The sequence below is a fragment of the Phaethon lepturus genome, unplaced genomic scaffold (assembly GCF_000687285.1).
Source record: "Phaethon lepturus isolate BGI_N335 unplaced genomic scaffold, ASM68728v1 scaffold12535, whole genome shotgun sequence".
Taxonomy (NCBI): Eukaryota; Metazoa; Chordata; class Aves; order Phaethontiformes; family Phaethontidae; genus Phaethon; species Phaethon lepturus.
Window position 1 is genome coordinate 27,388 of NW_010538409.1, and position 15,634 is coordinate 43,021.

At 37.2% G+C, this 15,634-nt stretch overlaps 1 protein-coding gene across 1 annotated transcript in view; it reads right to left on the reverse strand.

Moving 5' to 3' along the window:
* Positions 1–14,249, reverse strand: part of CAB39 (calcium binding protein 39) — a 19,654-nt gene extending 5,405 nt beyond the window's left edge. Inside the window, exons 1-3 of the mRNA XM_010286796.1 lie at positions 14,090–14,249; positions 5,707–5,871; positions 1,745–1,863 (exon numbers count right to left, since the gene is read on the reverse strand). Coding sequence (XP_010285098.1) covers positions 1,745–1,863; positions 5,707–5,871; positions 14,090–14,203 — 398 coding nt within the window. The 5' untranslated portion in view covers positions 14,204–14,249. The remainder of the gene's footprint in view (positions 1–1,744; positions 1,864–5,706; positions 5,872–14,089) is intronic.
* Positions 14,250–15,634: the final 1,385 nt, after the last annotated feature.

A 15,634-nucleotide genomic window follows, 5' to 3' on the forward strand; every position in this document is an offset into this window, starting at 1 on the left:
TTTTGCAACTCACCCCATAGTTTAAATTCACATAAATTTGACTCAGTTGGATACCAGATGTAACATATAAGTCATTAAGGTTAATTAAATGCCCATTTCAAACATCCTGACTTATGAATATGTTTCAACAATCCCTGTCAGAATAATGCTGTCTGAAGCGTGACAACACAGACTAAAAATTAGGATGAATGTGATACAGCCCTCATTCAGTCACATATCAATGAGAGCATGCTGAAAAAGTAGTTTCATCTCTCTGCACCTCAAATGTCTTTGCCTTCTTTTGAAAATTATTTTGAAGAAGTACTGAATAAATATTTTATTTTGTGTTATGCCACAATTAATAATCCTTTTGTCCCTCTAACATTTAAATCTCACTTCCCCCAAAAAATAAGTGCTATAACGCAGGGGGGGAAAAACCAACAAAGTACTTCTGGCAGACAAGCGTACATCTCACACTCTTATGAATTGAAACAAATATTCCATACTGCTTCTGGTGCTAAGCCTTTGGAGTCAGCATGAAACTAAAAGATATACAGGTGTAAAATGCCTACTTTCTCCACAGAGAAAGTTTCTTGTATTATCCATTTTCCAGTGACTTACACAAATGACCAAGATTAGTTAAACATAGAGATGTTACAATAAAATAGCCTAGTATGTCATGTATGTGTCAGCTTAGCCGGCATCTCTAATGACTACTATGAACTAGGAGGAGGGAAAGGAAAAAACACAATACAGCTTCCTGTTCAAATGTTAAGAAATATACTTGATTAACCTCACATCTCAATGCTACCAACATAACACAGACAGGCATCTCACTGAGAAGCACGGCCTTGTCATACATCCTCTAGCTATCCCAGTAGGTGGACTAAGTACTCCTCAACTGCAGTAAGCTTACCCATCAGCTTTAACAAAAATTGTAAAGCTAGTACTTGAAATAGCTGCATTTTTTAAATGGTCTATCAATGTTTGCTGAACTTTTCTATCCCAAAATAACACACTGGAATTGCAATTTTCAGAACTTTCTTAATGCTATTAGAAACGTAAGCAATTCTTTTTAAATGGAGAGAGAACATTCACACATTTTAAAATCTTATTTTAACATGAAAATGTTAACACCTCCTTTCTACTTTCATATTTGAGAGCCACAGTTCTACATATGCAACCGTGTATTCAGTATGGCATGACTCTCAATATCCAGCACACCAGATAGTACAAGAATAGAGGAAGAAACAGCCATCTAGCATTGCACCGTATGTCCCAAATCATTCTTTGTTTGGTCAAGTTTGAGTCGGTGCATTAGTGTCACTACAGGAATATAAATCATTTTGAATAAAAAGTCTAAGACCAAACAAAGACCAGGGGATAGGACAGCAAACTGGAAATGAGAGTGGTTAAAGGAAAAAAGCAGTCTTCAACTCTTGGTGAATGAGTAAGTTCACAAGGAAGTAGTTTAAATAGAATCAAATAGTATACTGAGAGGAAGATGTCTGCATTACTCCAGTAAGAATATTTTAGGTTACTACCAGTTCTCAATTTTAGTCTTATTTCATGCAAAAGTGTATTTTGGTGTTTTATTACTCAAATTTTCCTTTACTTAGGGGAATTACAGGCCCCAACAAAAACAAAAAAAAAATCAGGCATACTGCAAAAGAAGAGAATACATTCCAGAAGTTACTGCTTCTCCATGAATTTAAAAACTTCTTACTTCACGTAAAAGCATATTTATACTTCACAGTGTACATACCCTTTTAATAGCATGAACAATATATTCTGTTGAGTACAGATGTATTCAACTGTGGGAGTTCTTGTACCAATTTGCCTTCTGAGAATGTTGTTGAAAATTTGCGCAACGTCTTTTTTGCCCTGTCAAAAACATTAGCAAGTTAAACACATAATATTCAAGTCCACTTGGAAAGTTAACAATTAAATATGACCATCATCTCACGCATTCGTAGCGTGCGAGTTCTGTGGCTCAGTCAGCCTCTGTACTCTGATCTTAAAGAGATCAAATATTCTGTTTCTTTATACCCATTTCAAATACGCCAAAGCACTCAAAACATTACGGCATGTTGCAGACATGGTAATTTACATTAAGAAGTAAAGCCAGTTGATGTTTCATCACATAGTTCTATGTAGCATCATTCTCCTGGGCTTCTACACTTGCTTTTGCTAATAACATACCAGTTTTTAACTGTGCTCTTGCCTGAAAGTGTGTTTCTTCAATATTCCATTATCCTCCCCTCTCCTCTTGTCTAAAAATACGTAATGCCACCATTAAGAGTATGCAGAGCATTTCTGACTGCAGTGTTAACATCCAACTTAAAACTAAATAAATAAAAACTACCAAGAGAAATCATCCACTGACCTGAAACGCAAGTCTCACATTTTTCAATGCACAAAAGTAGTATAAATAAAACCAGGATGCGGGAATTCAGCACAGATTATACACAAAAAAATGCATAAGGATAGCACCAGACAGTATAAAAGGAGCTGGGAATGTTCTCTGTTGAATATGTGTACACCTCCTATTTATTTCCTCTGTCAGACCATAGCTAAAGATGACAAATTGGTATGGACATCTAACAAAAAGCTGTGTATAAATATAAGCACTTTTCACTGTCATTCACATGCACCATTTAAAAGCCAGATTTCTGCAATTAACTTTCCATTCTGGATTGCCATAAAGACAATTTCAGGACTATCTGTTATCAGATCTAATCCAGAAAAATCCTAGGTAAACTTGTACTAAGCCTGGACTTGCAAATAAAAGCCTGTTAAGCAACTCCACCTGAAGGTTCCCTGAATGTTGTACAGAAAAAACATACGTGGAAAACGTTTCTTGACAATCTCTAGCTGTACTGTAAATGCTCTGAGTAACATCAGCAAGCCTTTGATTAAAATGCAGGGCATATTTAATCAGCACGAATTTTTAAAACAACAGCAATTAGTCAAAATTATTTCAGTTTCCTAATCAACACCAAGAAGATTGCATAAGAAAAAAAAAAATCAAATGTTTATAAATCCGTAGGAGGTCTGTAGTTTTACAAATGGCATGTTTGTGAATTACATGGACAGTTTTGTTAGTGTTGTTTTCAGGACATAAGAGTTTGTTTGTAAATGCTTGTTTTCTCAATTACAATTCCATTGAAAGCCAGCCCAAAGCAACACCAGAAGTCTTTGTTCTGAAATGAGTAGCGCAGTGTTTCTAGAAATTGCTTTACTCAAACTCCACATAATATAGTCATCAGCTCATTCACTAACATTGCCAATTTTGCGCTGGATCTCACAATTTGCTTTGGATTCACCAGCAAGAACAGCATTTCCTTATTACGCACATAATTGAACTGATAGTGGTACACAGTAATACCACAGCTCGTTATTGTTAGAAGGATGTATTACTAAGTGATCTCATGGCCTAACAAGGGCAAACAGACACTGAACCCTGTGCCAATAGTCACGACTGCGAGAGGTGAGCGGGAGACTGTGCTAGTATTGTCTTCTGAGCAGAGGGATTCAGGCTCCCTTATGCAAAAGGCGTTTTTGTTGTTTGAGGGTTTTTTCTTAATTTTAAAAAAACAAGAACTAAAAAAACAAGAGTTCCACAAGGGATACTACCTCTCCTACAGACACAGGAATCTGCAGGGAAGTAACTGGTAAGTTTGTAACACTGGTAAGCAGGCGGTTGTGTTGACTGCTTTACTTGGAAGGCAAGCTTCCAGATAAGGATATAATTTTAAACAGGCCTTTACATACAGCAAAGTCTGGACAGAGAGGCAGTTTCTTAATTAAAACAGTAAAACATTAAATTTGTTGCTTTTTTGGTTTTTACTTTGTTACTTTTCTGGGTTTTTTTTTACCAGGCCATTCATTTGAGACTGTTTAAGAGTCAGAGTGAACAGTCCCTGTCTATTCCTCTTCCTCTACTCCAGGAATAAGAGTCAAGTTCTTGATCAAAAAAAAAAAAAAAAAAAGCAGCATTTGGTTCATCATTGAATGACCTCAAGCTGTGGTGGGGCACCAGAAGGAACAAATGCTAGACCTACTCATCAAGTTTAAGAAACAACAGGAAATCAAGTTCGTATCTCCACTGGTAATGGAGAAAGCATTTCAAATGCAGTAAACCCCCAACCATAGAGATCTGGGATATCGAAGCCAACATCTGATTGACTCTGTAACAGTTGGGAAGCTAGTGCACATTTGGAGCACAGGTGTGTTGACATTAATTCTAGGTAACAACAATAGCTGAACAGCCTGCCAGATCCCATCCTTAAAAAGCAGACGTGATCCAGCCTAGAAAGCGGTGTGAATGACTTTCTCTCAAGGGGGAACCGTCATATCCTCATGTAACAAAGCAGCAGAAAGTCCACAACCAGGAAACCACTCACAATCTTTTCAAGTCCCCTTAGAATAAAATGAATAGTTCTCCTTAATGAGAGCAAGCCTGTACAAATTGTTATCATTCCTCATAACCAGGAGACAACGAAGGTTTCCTTCGCTAATAACCGGGCTGAGTAAACACCAAGCTGATAAGAATCTAGAGGTCAGCAGAATCCAGATGACATTTCATTATTTCCTTTCTTCAGCAATTAAAGGCCATCCCATTTCAGCATTCCCCCTCAGTTTTCCCAGGTCTCCTTGCTTATTTAAGAACCTGAGTGTTTTATGCTTGGTATAAACAGTTGTGTGGGTAGGGAAAAAATACCACCATATTACAATTAAACACAAATCAGAGGGAGTTATGGGTGGGGTGGAAGGGAGAGAAGAAAGAACAGGGAAGAAAGCCATTGTTTTTGGAATGTCATACTACAATAGGATTTTAAACCATTGTGTTTGCATCATGAACAACTTGTTTATGAACAATATCCCTTCTAGGCAACCTTAAGTGGGATAGTCTTTATGGTCAAGGCAGTGGAGTGAGATCCATGGGTTTTGGCTCCTTTCCTAGACAACCACACGCTTCTTGCCGGTCCAATAGGGAAAACAGGAAGATCCAATCATGCTGCAATTTCTTATAACTAAACAGGGTGATTTCTTATATGGCACTGGGAAGCTAAATTATTCTATACGATGTGGTGACAAATGCCAGATAGACATTTGTATAGAGATACATTTGAACACAAGTTAAGTATTGCTATTTTGAAGCAATCAATAAAAAATAGGTTTGCTGGTTTTTTTAATAAACAGAAGAAAGAGATGAGGAAAACAGAAAAAAGGTTGCATCTCTTTTCTGAAGAGAGAGACATACTGAACTGTTATTAAAACCGCTTTACCTTAATTATTTAAAATTCTTCATAAATCTTACAATAGTTCTTTTACTTTTTGAAGCAATTTAACAAGATAATATAGATATGCCTTGTAGTATTAAAGCTTGTGCTCACTATGGTATTACTAGTAAGATATTAACCCTTCGTGTACACAACAATTAAGAATTATTCCATAATTTTAACAGAACTGTATCATCAGGATTAAAGGTTTATCTACTTCAGTGTTGTGTGGTTTATGTGTCTAAATTCACAGATTTAATATTTTGAATTTGCGTAATTTTCTAGGTAGTTTGGAACAATGAGTTTTCTTTCTAATGGGTTTGCCCCAGCCAGAAAAAAAAAACTGAAGAGCGAGAGATGTCTTAACCAATTAAATGGCAGGAATTCAGATGTGTTTATTTTAACATTTACAATATAAGAAATGTCAAACTTCTTTTCTTACCTCAAAATCAATTAGCTGCAAGTCGGCTACTAGGGTACTAAGAAGACCACTGTTGTACAGCTCTTGAGCAAGCTGTGCCACAGCTTCTGTCTGTGGTTCTTTTTCATTTGTGCCATACAGTATCTCTTTCATGGCAACAAGGTTTTTTGAGACCTCCTCAGTGGCCTAAAGAAAATGAGAAAAGAATGCAGTTAAAGCACAATGTCATTTGTCTTTGTTAGTGCACACTCTACTATTCTTAACATCTGCAACCTTCCATTAAGGGGGCAGTAGGGGGATGGAAATCAGGAAGAGACAACCTGTTTAAAAAAAAAAAAAAAAGATAATCCTTCTGCAAATAAGATTGTTGTATGTTATTTAAAAAAAAAGCAGAGGCAAGACACACGCTATTTATTTGACAAGTTACGAAAAGTAAAAATCTCTTCCTTTTTACTACCTTTAAACTTCCCATTCAAAAATCCCCTGAAGAATAGCAATGGGATGGAAAGAACCCGACAAGATTTCCGTTCTGTAAAACAGAGGTACACAGGATCTAGACTGGAAAACATGACATGGAGACACATGCCTGCCTCCAGTGAACTGCTCAGAGAGACCAAATGTACTCCTCCCACAGATTTTGCACTCATCAGGTTTTGTCAAATACTAGGCTCCCATTCCAGCCAGTGGGGATGAAATTTTTCCTTTCCGACTAACAAAACCCCGAAGAGAGCTTCCTTTAATTTTCAGGTTATCTCAGTATACAAGAACAAACTGGCACACAGACCCAGAAAGAGGTGCACTCGAAAGAACACAGTAATACAGGAGACAATTAAAAGTCTAAGATGCTTCCCATTTGAGGTCCATCTTACAGAAGACAGACAGATCTGACCTCTCACTTGGGGAAGCCAGTATAAGGAATTCCTAAGTTGCTGTGATGGGCTGGAGCAACGTTTAGCAGTGGGAGCAGAGTTCTCTCATGAGTTAAACTAAAAAAAAAATAAAAATCAACAAGTACACTTCTAAATATCCACTTCTGAATCTTAAGACACAGTTATCTTGGCAAAAAAAGAAGAAATACTCCTTTCAATATATATGTTTACGTAGCTTGGGGGCAATACACTGAAAATTATCATCATGAATAGCTGGTTTAATTATATTGTATTAGCTCCTCATGTGCCTAAAAAGTATGAATGGTTTGTAAGTCCACTAATTTTTAGTAATTAAATGAACCTACCAACAAGGTATGCATACACTTTAAAGTATTTATGATTGGTAGCACACGGAAAATCAATGAAGTGAAAAAATTATCCCTTTCTGGATATTGCCTGTCTTATAAGGACTATATATGTAAGGAGATTTCTCATTTGTACGTTATATCTAGGAGATCAACATGACTCATGCACTATTCAAGCCAAAGCCATTCCAGCTTTGCTAGGTATGCAAGTCAGGATTCCGTGACCTTTAAGGGGGCTCTGTATAATTTTTAGCTCCTCCACAACTTTCCATTCCCCGTTGCCTCCCTCTTCTTGCTAACTGCAGTTCCTAGTCTCCCTTGCCTCCTCCTTAATCAAAATTCCAAAGGATTTTCTGTGCACTGTTAGTAAGACAGGAAGAAGCAGGTGCTCGATATGAGTGCTTAGATTCATGACAGCTCCTGAAGACATAAAACGAGAAAGCCAGCTCACCATATTGTAGTAGTATTACGCCACACAACTGTTCTAAATCTTTAAAATTCAGAAGAAGTATCTCTTTACTAGGAAAAGAACAGGAACATCTGTCAAACACAGAGATATGACAAGATGTCTTTGAAGCATGGCTACCAAGAAAAAAGGAAGCAGTAATAAAAATTCTATTGCAGTTTGTCCCTGCACACTAATTCAGAAAGCAAGATGAAAGAGGAAGAAAGGCAGAGGTTCAAGTAGCTAACCTATTTTAAGCAAGACAGTGGCAATATTGAGGGCATGCCTGCAATTAAGAACAACGCCAGTGGAGAATTTTTCATATCAAAACCCCAGAAAACAGAACAACCCCCCCAAAACTTTAATAATCACACTGGAAGGTTCTCCCTCACCACCACCCCAAGAAAGATACTAGTAATGGAAATGTTTACAAATCAGACAGGAGAAAAAAATACAGCATTTCCAAACAACGAGTTCTGTTTTAAAATCAAAAAAGAAAAAAAAGCCTTCTAGCCTAACACGAATATACAACTCAGTAACTTCAAGAGGAGATACCAGGCCTGCAATTTATTTCTCATGCTCTTCAATACTGTCAAGACCATCTGAACGTGCCTCACTTGAACTTGGAATGACATAGGGCTTTAGTGGGAAGTTACAGTTAGAGACACAGAATCATTGAACAGCTTAGGTTGGAAGGTGCCTCAGGAGGTCGTCAGGGTCAAACCACCTCCTCAAAGAGGGCCAGCCTCAAAGTCCTATTAGATGATCAGGCTCATGGCCAGCACTGCTCTGAACAGCTCCATGGATGGACACTCCACAACCTCTCTAGGCAACCTATACCAATGTCTGACTGCCTTCATCAAGGAAAGAGACTTGCTTGTTATCAGTTCAACTGAGGCCAAGCTATCATTTCTGGATACATACTACAAATACAGAAATACGAGTGTTTCTGAAAGTATTATATCAATAACCAAGGTCTTTTGATGCACTACACTTCCATAAAATATGACACTTCTATATTCCTTCCTCTTCTACTCTAAAACTCAACATCAAAAGGACTAGAAAACCTTACAAATTTGTTCTAGAATCTCTCTATTCCATATTCCATGAACTCTAGAACATAGTTCAAATACATGATGTGCAGAGCTGCTTTTGCCGTTTCAGATACAGAATGGAATTTACATAGCTACACTGAAAAATATAATGCTACATTAAATATCAATGTTAAGAGCTAAGTGAAAAACCAGTAAAAAAAGTCAAGACAGACAAGAGAAGGCTAGCTTGCAGTACCTGCAAGACTTCTTAAGATACTGAAATCTAAATAATTGCCTTAGGCACTGCTTTATCAGGAAAAAGAGCTCTAGAGAAAAATCAAAATGCACAATGAACTTTATCCAAAAACCCATGATCAAACATGGAATTAACAATTAGACATCATGTAGCGATATATATAAAATACATGTATTCTAATATAATACATAGGCAGGATATACTTTATATATACAGAATATATATATACATGGAATATATAGTATATATAGTCTAAATATTATCATCTGTAAGTAAATAAAAAAACATAAAACATACATTATATATTTCTATAGATATTAAAAGTTATATTTGTTCTCTATACTGAGAAGAAGCAACCATAGAACAATCAGAGTTTTAGAGAAAAGTTCTGTGACAAGTCACTTCGAAGTTCAATGGTGCCAGACAATCAAGACCATTTGAGGACAAGTCAAACTATAAAAGTAAAAGGAAAAGTAAGGAAAATAAAGAAAGTACTTATTTCTCTATTTTTATCAAAGACGGGAAAATATTATTTAAAAATAAAAACAGACACCATGAAGTCACATGTATGACTGTCGCACCAGAATCTGCTGCGTGTCTTTATAGTATCCATGAATCATGATGGTTTATTCCAGTCTCTAGGGTATTTCACAGTTATTTCCAAAATCTACTATTTCCTTAAATGCTAAGCAGTGCAAATACTAAATATTATAGATTTGTACTGTGGAATATTTGAGTTTTATGAAGCAGCATTTACCTTTACTTAGAGAAACAGTAGAAAAAGATAAAGAACACATGATCAGTCCTTAAGAATTTGAGATGAGCTCAGCAGGCTCCAGGTCTATGGCTAGTGGACCTATCCACATCGATAAAGCAATTCCATAAATTGCAGTATTAATGACCACATCCATCAAAAAGGTAAACGAGCTATAGTTTTGAGCCTGTACTTGGTGGATGTTTTTACTAACCTAGAGCAGTATCTATCATAAGTAACAAACACCATTTTAATGGTTCTACTTAAATTGATTGCATTTCAAAACGCTTACAAAAACATGCAATTCTGTAAATATATGATTATCTACATCAGTGCCACTAGTTTATTGGAAAGGCCAAAAATGATGACACTATTTTTCAGCAGACACCTAGCATAAGGATACCATTAAAGAGCTACGTTCAGTTAGAAGAGAAGCATGTCTTCTTACCCACTACTTCCAGAAGAAGCACCATCTCTACCCTTCGCGTAACAGCCTCGTGTAGTAGGCAAGGCAGACTACTTAACCTTCAGCCTTCTTTCAACCACTAATTAATTGTACACTCGCACATAACAAATATGAAATTTTACTGCTTTGTCAATGACAGCATTAACTCACTGAATGAAATCTGATCTATGCCTACGGCAACATGACATAATATTATACTTTGACAGCTCAATCAAAATACCATACTGCATCATACAGTATACTGTCCATTGTATAGATCTGGTAACCTAAAGAAGAGAGACCAACCATGGCTGCAACGGTCAGCCCGCATGGATTAACAACATGGCTGAAACAATTATCCAAAAGCCAAAACCAGAGCTGTTACTAGCAGGTTAAACCAAGGTAAGAGGGTAGGGAAGAACAAGTTTATTACACGAGTAAATATTTACCTTCGCATCTAAATGCATGCTACAAACCAAGTGAACTGGTAGCATAAAAATAAATGCTGATGTCAGCCAAAGAGGAGGAAGAGATGCAAATAAAAGACTAATTAATGGGCTAGATCAAGGGTAGGTCTCATTCATATGAAAGTTTTCCTTCCCCTTCCCTTTAGCCACCCATTCTGAAAAAAACGCAAGTAATGGAAAACTAACAGCATATGTGATGAACATATTTTCAGTTATAAAGCACTTGTCATTTCATGTATCCCTTCCAAAATACTAACAGACAGCAAGCTATCACCCCTATCCCAAGTAAAAGGCTGCAGCCAACAAGCACCCAGAGCCACGGTACACGAGGCAGACTCTCAGCAGCGAGACACAGTCCAGCTTTCACAGTCACTTCAGATCTTGGTTCCTAAGCAGGTACCACAAACTTCAAGAACATTTCAGAATGACCTGGAGAATTATCTGGTTAATTTTCTTCCAGTAGTCACATAGCTCAAGAAAAAAGGTAGATTAACATGCAACTAGAATTCATTTTTTGAACTTCAGATTTTTATTTACAAGACAAATTTTCCAGTATTACAGGGCAGAACATTTCATAACTGAACAAGGTGCATCGTGACCACTACACCTTTCACATCTTTTGCTTTGAAGAATCTTTTCCATTTTGATTATAAAGAACGTACAGGAACACACACTGTCCAAGTTTTAAAAATCCTTCTTTCTTACTTTGCTTTTTCTTCCTCTCACAAAACATTAAAGGTTTTAAATTTCAGTCTAAGCACTGAAAAAACTAAGGTATTCTGTTCAAATGTAATTAATTACACTTCTAATTTCTAGGGAAAATTGTTCGTCTAATTTTCTTACAAATCTGTATTTCCAAGGGTGGTAGGAAACTGTCAAAGAGCATCCGCTACATAGTAGTAAACCAGGTATTTTCATAACAGCATTGTGCTGCTACTGCATGCTAGGAACTACGGTGAACAAACCCACTGTGGTACTGCAGTAGAGAAGTACGAGTTTGTCTTTGGAACCTCAGCCAGGCATAAGGTGTAACACAAAAGGCCATTTACAATTAATTTCATTTTGTGGAAGAAACATTTAAAATGATTAAGTTTGGAAACATTTGGTTCACTTCAACATGCACTGAAATTTTTTTTAGTCTAATCTATATACAGCTTTCAAATTCCACATGTTCAAGAGTAAAGAAAATACGCAACTGTATATACTTAATTTTAAGAAACAAAGTAGTGTAGGAGAAGTAAGTATTCCCTCCACCCAAAAGGGTGTCTTGACCACAAACAGTAATCAACACTGAATAGGTACCATGCTGCTTAGCCTTGGAAGTTCATTGCTGTTATTTGACAGGCTACAAAAGCACACCCCTGGATGAAACAGCAACAAGGAAGCAGAAATTAGAGAGAGAGAAAGAGACGGGGGGGAGAAGGAGAGACCATATTTTATATAAGTCTAATCACTAATAAAACTGAGTTGTAAAAAAAGAAAAACTCTGGCATTCTTCTCCCCTTCTCCTAAAGGGCAATAATTTTTGTGCTTTATGTGCAGTGAGTTTTTCTATTTCTGTTCCACTACTAGCCACAGAACTCACCCTTTCATCAGCACAGAATTCTTTTCCAAAGGAGACTGGAGAGTTACATTGCAGAAAGGATCATAATAAAAGAGGTAGTGAAAAATAAAAAGATGCCTAAATATTGAGATATGGGCACATAGAAATTTTTCTTCTTTTTTAATAATGGCTACTGCTCAGACCCTTGCTGTCTTTTAACTCCAAAGTTACTGCAGTCATTTCTATAGACTGGGTATAGAAATGTGAAAGGGACACAAATTCAGGGTGTTTAATCAGAGCTGTACACTCAAAGATGCAATGACTGGTCCAGAAGGTATTGAAGAATTTTCTCTGTCAGACCAGCAAACAATCTTAGAATCTGAGATAAACTGCCACAACCACTGTCACCTTGATGGAAATCTTGGCTTGCCAATGAAACGACTATTTCCTAAAGAATCTCTGTATGGAGGTGTGGACACTGGTGTTGTGAATGCTCAGATCATCAACTGGTCTCCTTTGTGAATAACAAGGATGACAGAGGCCAGCACTACCATATCCAGCTCAGTCTTGTGAATGTCAGTATTTAACCCTCCCCACATTTAACCTAGTGAATGTGGGTTGCCTTCTTTTCTCCTTCAAGGAGAATGTGTTGCTTTCTATATGACACGGGAGAAACAACTCTACAGGCTTAGCATATTATTTCTTGTCGAAGCAGCAGTCTCACATAAACAAGTTCTTTAAAGAAGATGAAGGTGTGGAATGAAAGGCCAGCAAGAAGCAAATGGTACATAATAATCTCCAGCTACAACATCAAGAACACAGGCATGTGATACAGTGCACAGCTATGCACAATGGAATGAAGCTGGTCTGTTCCCCATTAGAGGTCTAAGCAAAAAGAAAAAGATGACACAAAAAAAGCACGGATTTTGAGATCAAGACACATCACCAGGAATTAATAATGAGACTGAGATGAAGGAGGCAGTGCCCTGTCTCATCACAGACTCTTCAGAATTCACCTACCCCTCCTCTCCTGACAGATGTCTTTATTAGAGAAAGTAGAAAAGCAGCAGCAAATTAAAATTCTCCCAGCCTCCACACAGGCCTGCATAACAGGCCACAACATTCTTCTCTCCAGCAAGAGAGAAAAAGCATCAGCGAAAAAATATTATGGTACACTGCAAGAGACCTGGAACATACCATGTGCTGGCATTGGGGTAGAGAGTATGAGGATAAAGATGGCAATCGAGTTAAGACCCAGATTCTCCTGCACTTAAAGTAGTAGTACCAAATGTAGGTGAAACTGGATGTAGAGAAGCTCGCCACACTCTGCTTAAAAATACTGGTGAACGTGAAAAAGACTGCGACTAACTCCTACACGTGACTCTGTAAGGATGCCAAAAGTGGCACGGAACAGTTAAATAATACTGGGAGAGGATCCAAGGAGGGTATCATAGCCTGCTTCAAAAGCTGATAGATTGGAGAGGGAGATGTTTTATTTGCTTGGTTTTTTTGGTTTGGTGTTAGGGGTTTTTTTGGAAGTACTGAAATCTATGCCTTTGTGCTGAGTTTATCAGGAAAAACTTTATCTAAATGGTAAATACCCCTGTCATACAAGTCACTAGGTGGGATGCAGCTGCATACAGGCTGAACTTGAAGGTTAATTTTTAGTAAAGCTATCAAGACTGCCAGTTGAGAAGTAAATGACTGTTGACAGGTACAGATCCTGAAGTAGCAAACCATCCTATCCAAAGGAAACTGCACTAGCACAGAACTTTTCACCAGATCTTCCTGCGGACTGAAGAAAAGGCAAGCAAAGGTAAAAGCATATCCTCTGCTGACATCCATGAAGACACAAAGTTCCTCTGTTTCAGTAACAGAGACACTCTGCTCTGTGAACATTTGCATGGACAGAGGACATTTGCTGTTGTAGTAGTAAATCCACTATGGTGGGCACAAGCACCAGAACACTGTATGCCTGTGAGCTACTTACGAAGGAATTGCAACGTACTACAGTTCCAAACCAAATTAAGCATCATATCAGCTGCCAGTGGCATAAAAATGCAAAGCCAACCAACATGAAAGACACCTGTTCAAAGGTACATAATAACTTACCCTTTAGCTAAGTATAAAACCCAAAAATAATTCCTAATTGATTCAGTTTCAACAGCTGTAGATTTTCTTCCCCCTTTCAATTACTGTTTAGCAATTGGAAAGTCCCAACTGTACCTTTTCTGCCTTTTTGTCAGAGATATCTTGCTTTTCTAGAACTGCCATACTCTCCTTCAGGTTCTTCACTATGTCTGCAGGAGACTTATGGGACTTGCCAAAAGGGAATGGCATGATTGCGAGCCACAGGATCTTCCTTCTACAGCTCCTGCTTCACCTGGAAAAGGAGGAGGAAAAAAAGCACATCAAAAATAGAAACTTGAGGTCAGTATAACAATACATGTGAAGATCAAGGGAGAGTAGCAAAGGTATTTGTATGTGGAATAACCATTCTTGACAGTGGAACTAGAGCTTGCCATGACAAACTTAAATGCTCGTGTTTCTAATTATTTTAAAGCACAAGACAGAAAATCTAAGAACTCGCATTAAGATCATTATCTTATGCTACAGGAACAAATTAAAGAGTACATTAATTATATCCAAAGCCACATACTGTACAAATACCACATATGGGCAAGACTAACAAGGATAAATTATTCCAATTGATGTTGTCAAGCAAAATGCCTTCTTCTATTAGGTCTTTGACACACAAGTCACCAGGTCTCAGTTGCTCTGTAATGACTGTCCACGTACATGCTTTTACCCATATTTGTTCCATAACAAATGCAAACTAGACCACAAAGCCTGTGCCTTAGTGCAGGAGCTATGAGTATGATGAATATAAGGTACAGAGAGCAGCTTATTCCTATGCCAAAATACTTGGAACGTTCTGGCTTTTTTACATCAATATTACTGTAACTTCATAGTGAAATAGTGTCTCACCCCCACCCGTTTTATGGGAAACAAAATTTGTCACCAGTAACAGGGACGTAAATAGGGCACTTTGGAAACATTAAAACCAAACGCCGGTTAGGTATCTTTTTCAAAAAGATAAAACTTGTCTTACAGGAGCAATTTTCCTTCCCCCAAAATATTTGGCTCTTGAATTCAAATACATTCATTCCTCTGTGTATTTATATATATTTGTTTTTACAAACACACACATTTACTCCTGTGTACAAAACAGAAAAGTATTACTACTATAAATGAGTATACAAAAGCTTTTGTTACTAAACACATACACCTCCATTTAAACAATAATAAAAACTTCTTGCAAGTGAATTCCATAAAGCATACTTCTAGAACTCTAATCTAGACAGATAAGAACAGGAAATCCTGCATTAAAAATGCTGACAGTGCTACTTCTGCTAGACACAAAGGACAGCTGAAGCTGACAGAGCAGAGATTACACTGCCATTACAAAGAAGGGATATCACCCTGAAAGTTAGTAATTTCTATCTCCACACAATGTTCACAAAGTTAGTAAAAAGTCAACCATAACCACTACATGTTAAAGTTTTTTATCTAACACCATGCACTTTGATCCTTGATTAAAATACCAGCTCATTCACCATGAACTCCAAAATGTTAATCCTGATCTTATTCAATCATGTTTTGATCAAGAATTAAAAATACCAATTTGATGCTATTTTTGATTTATTTTGGTTTTTAACACAAGCAAGCTGAGCTGGCCTAAGGAGAACAATTTAGAGGTGAAGAACAGAA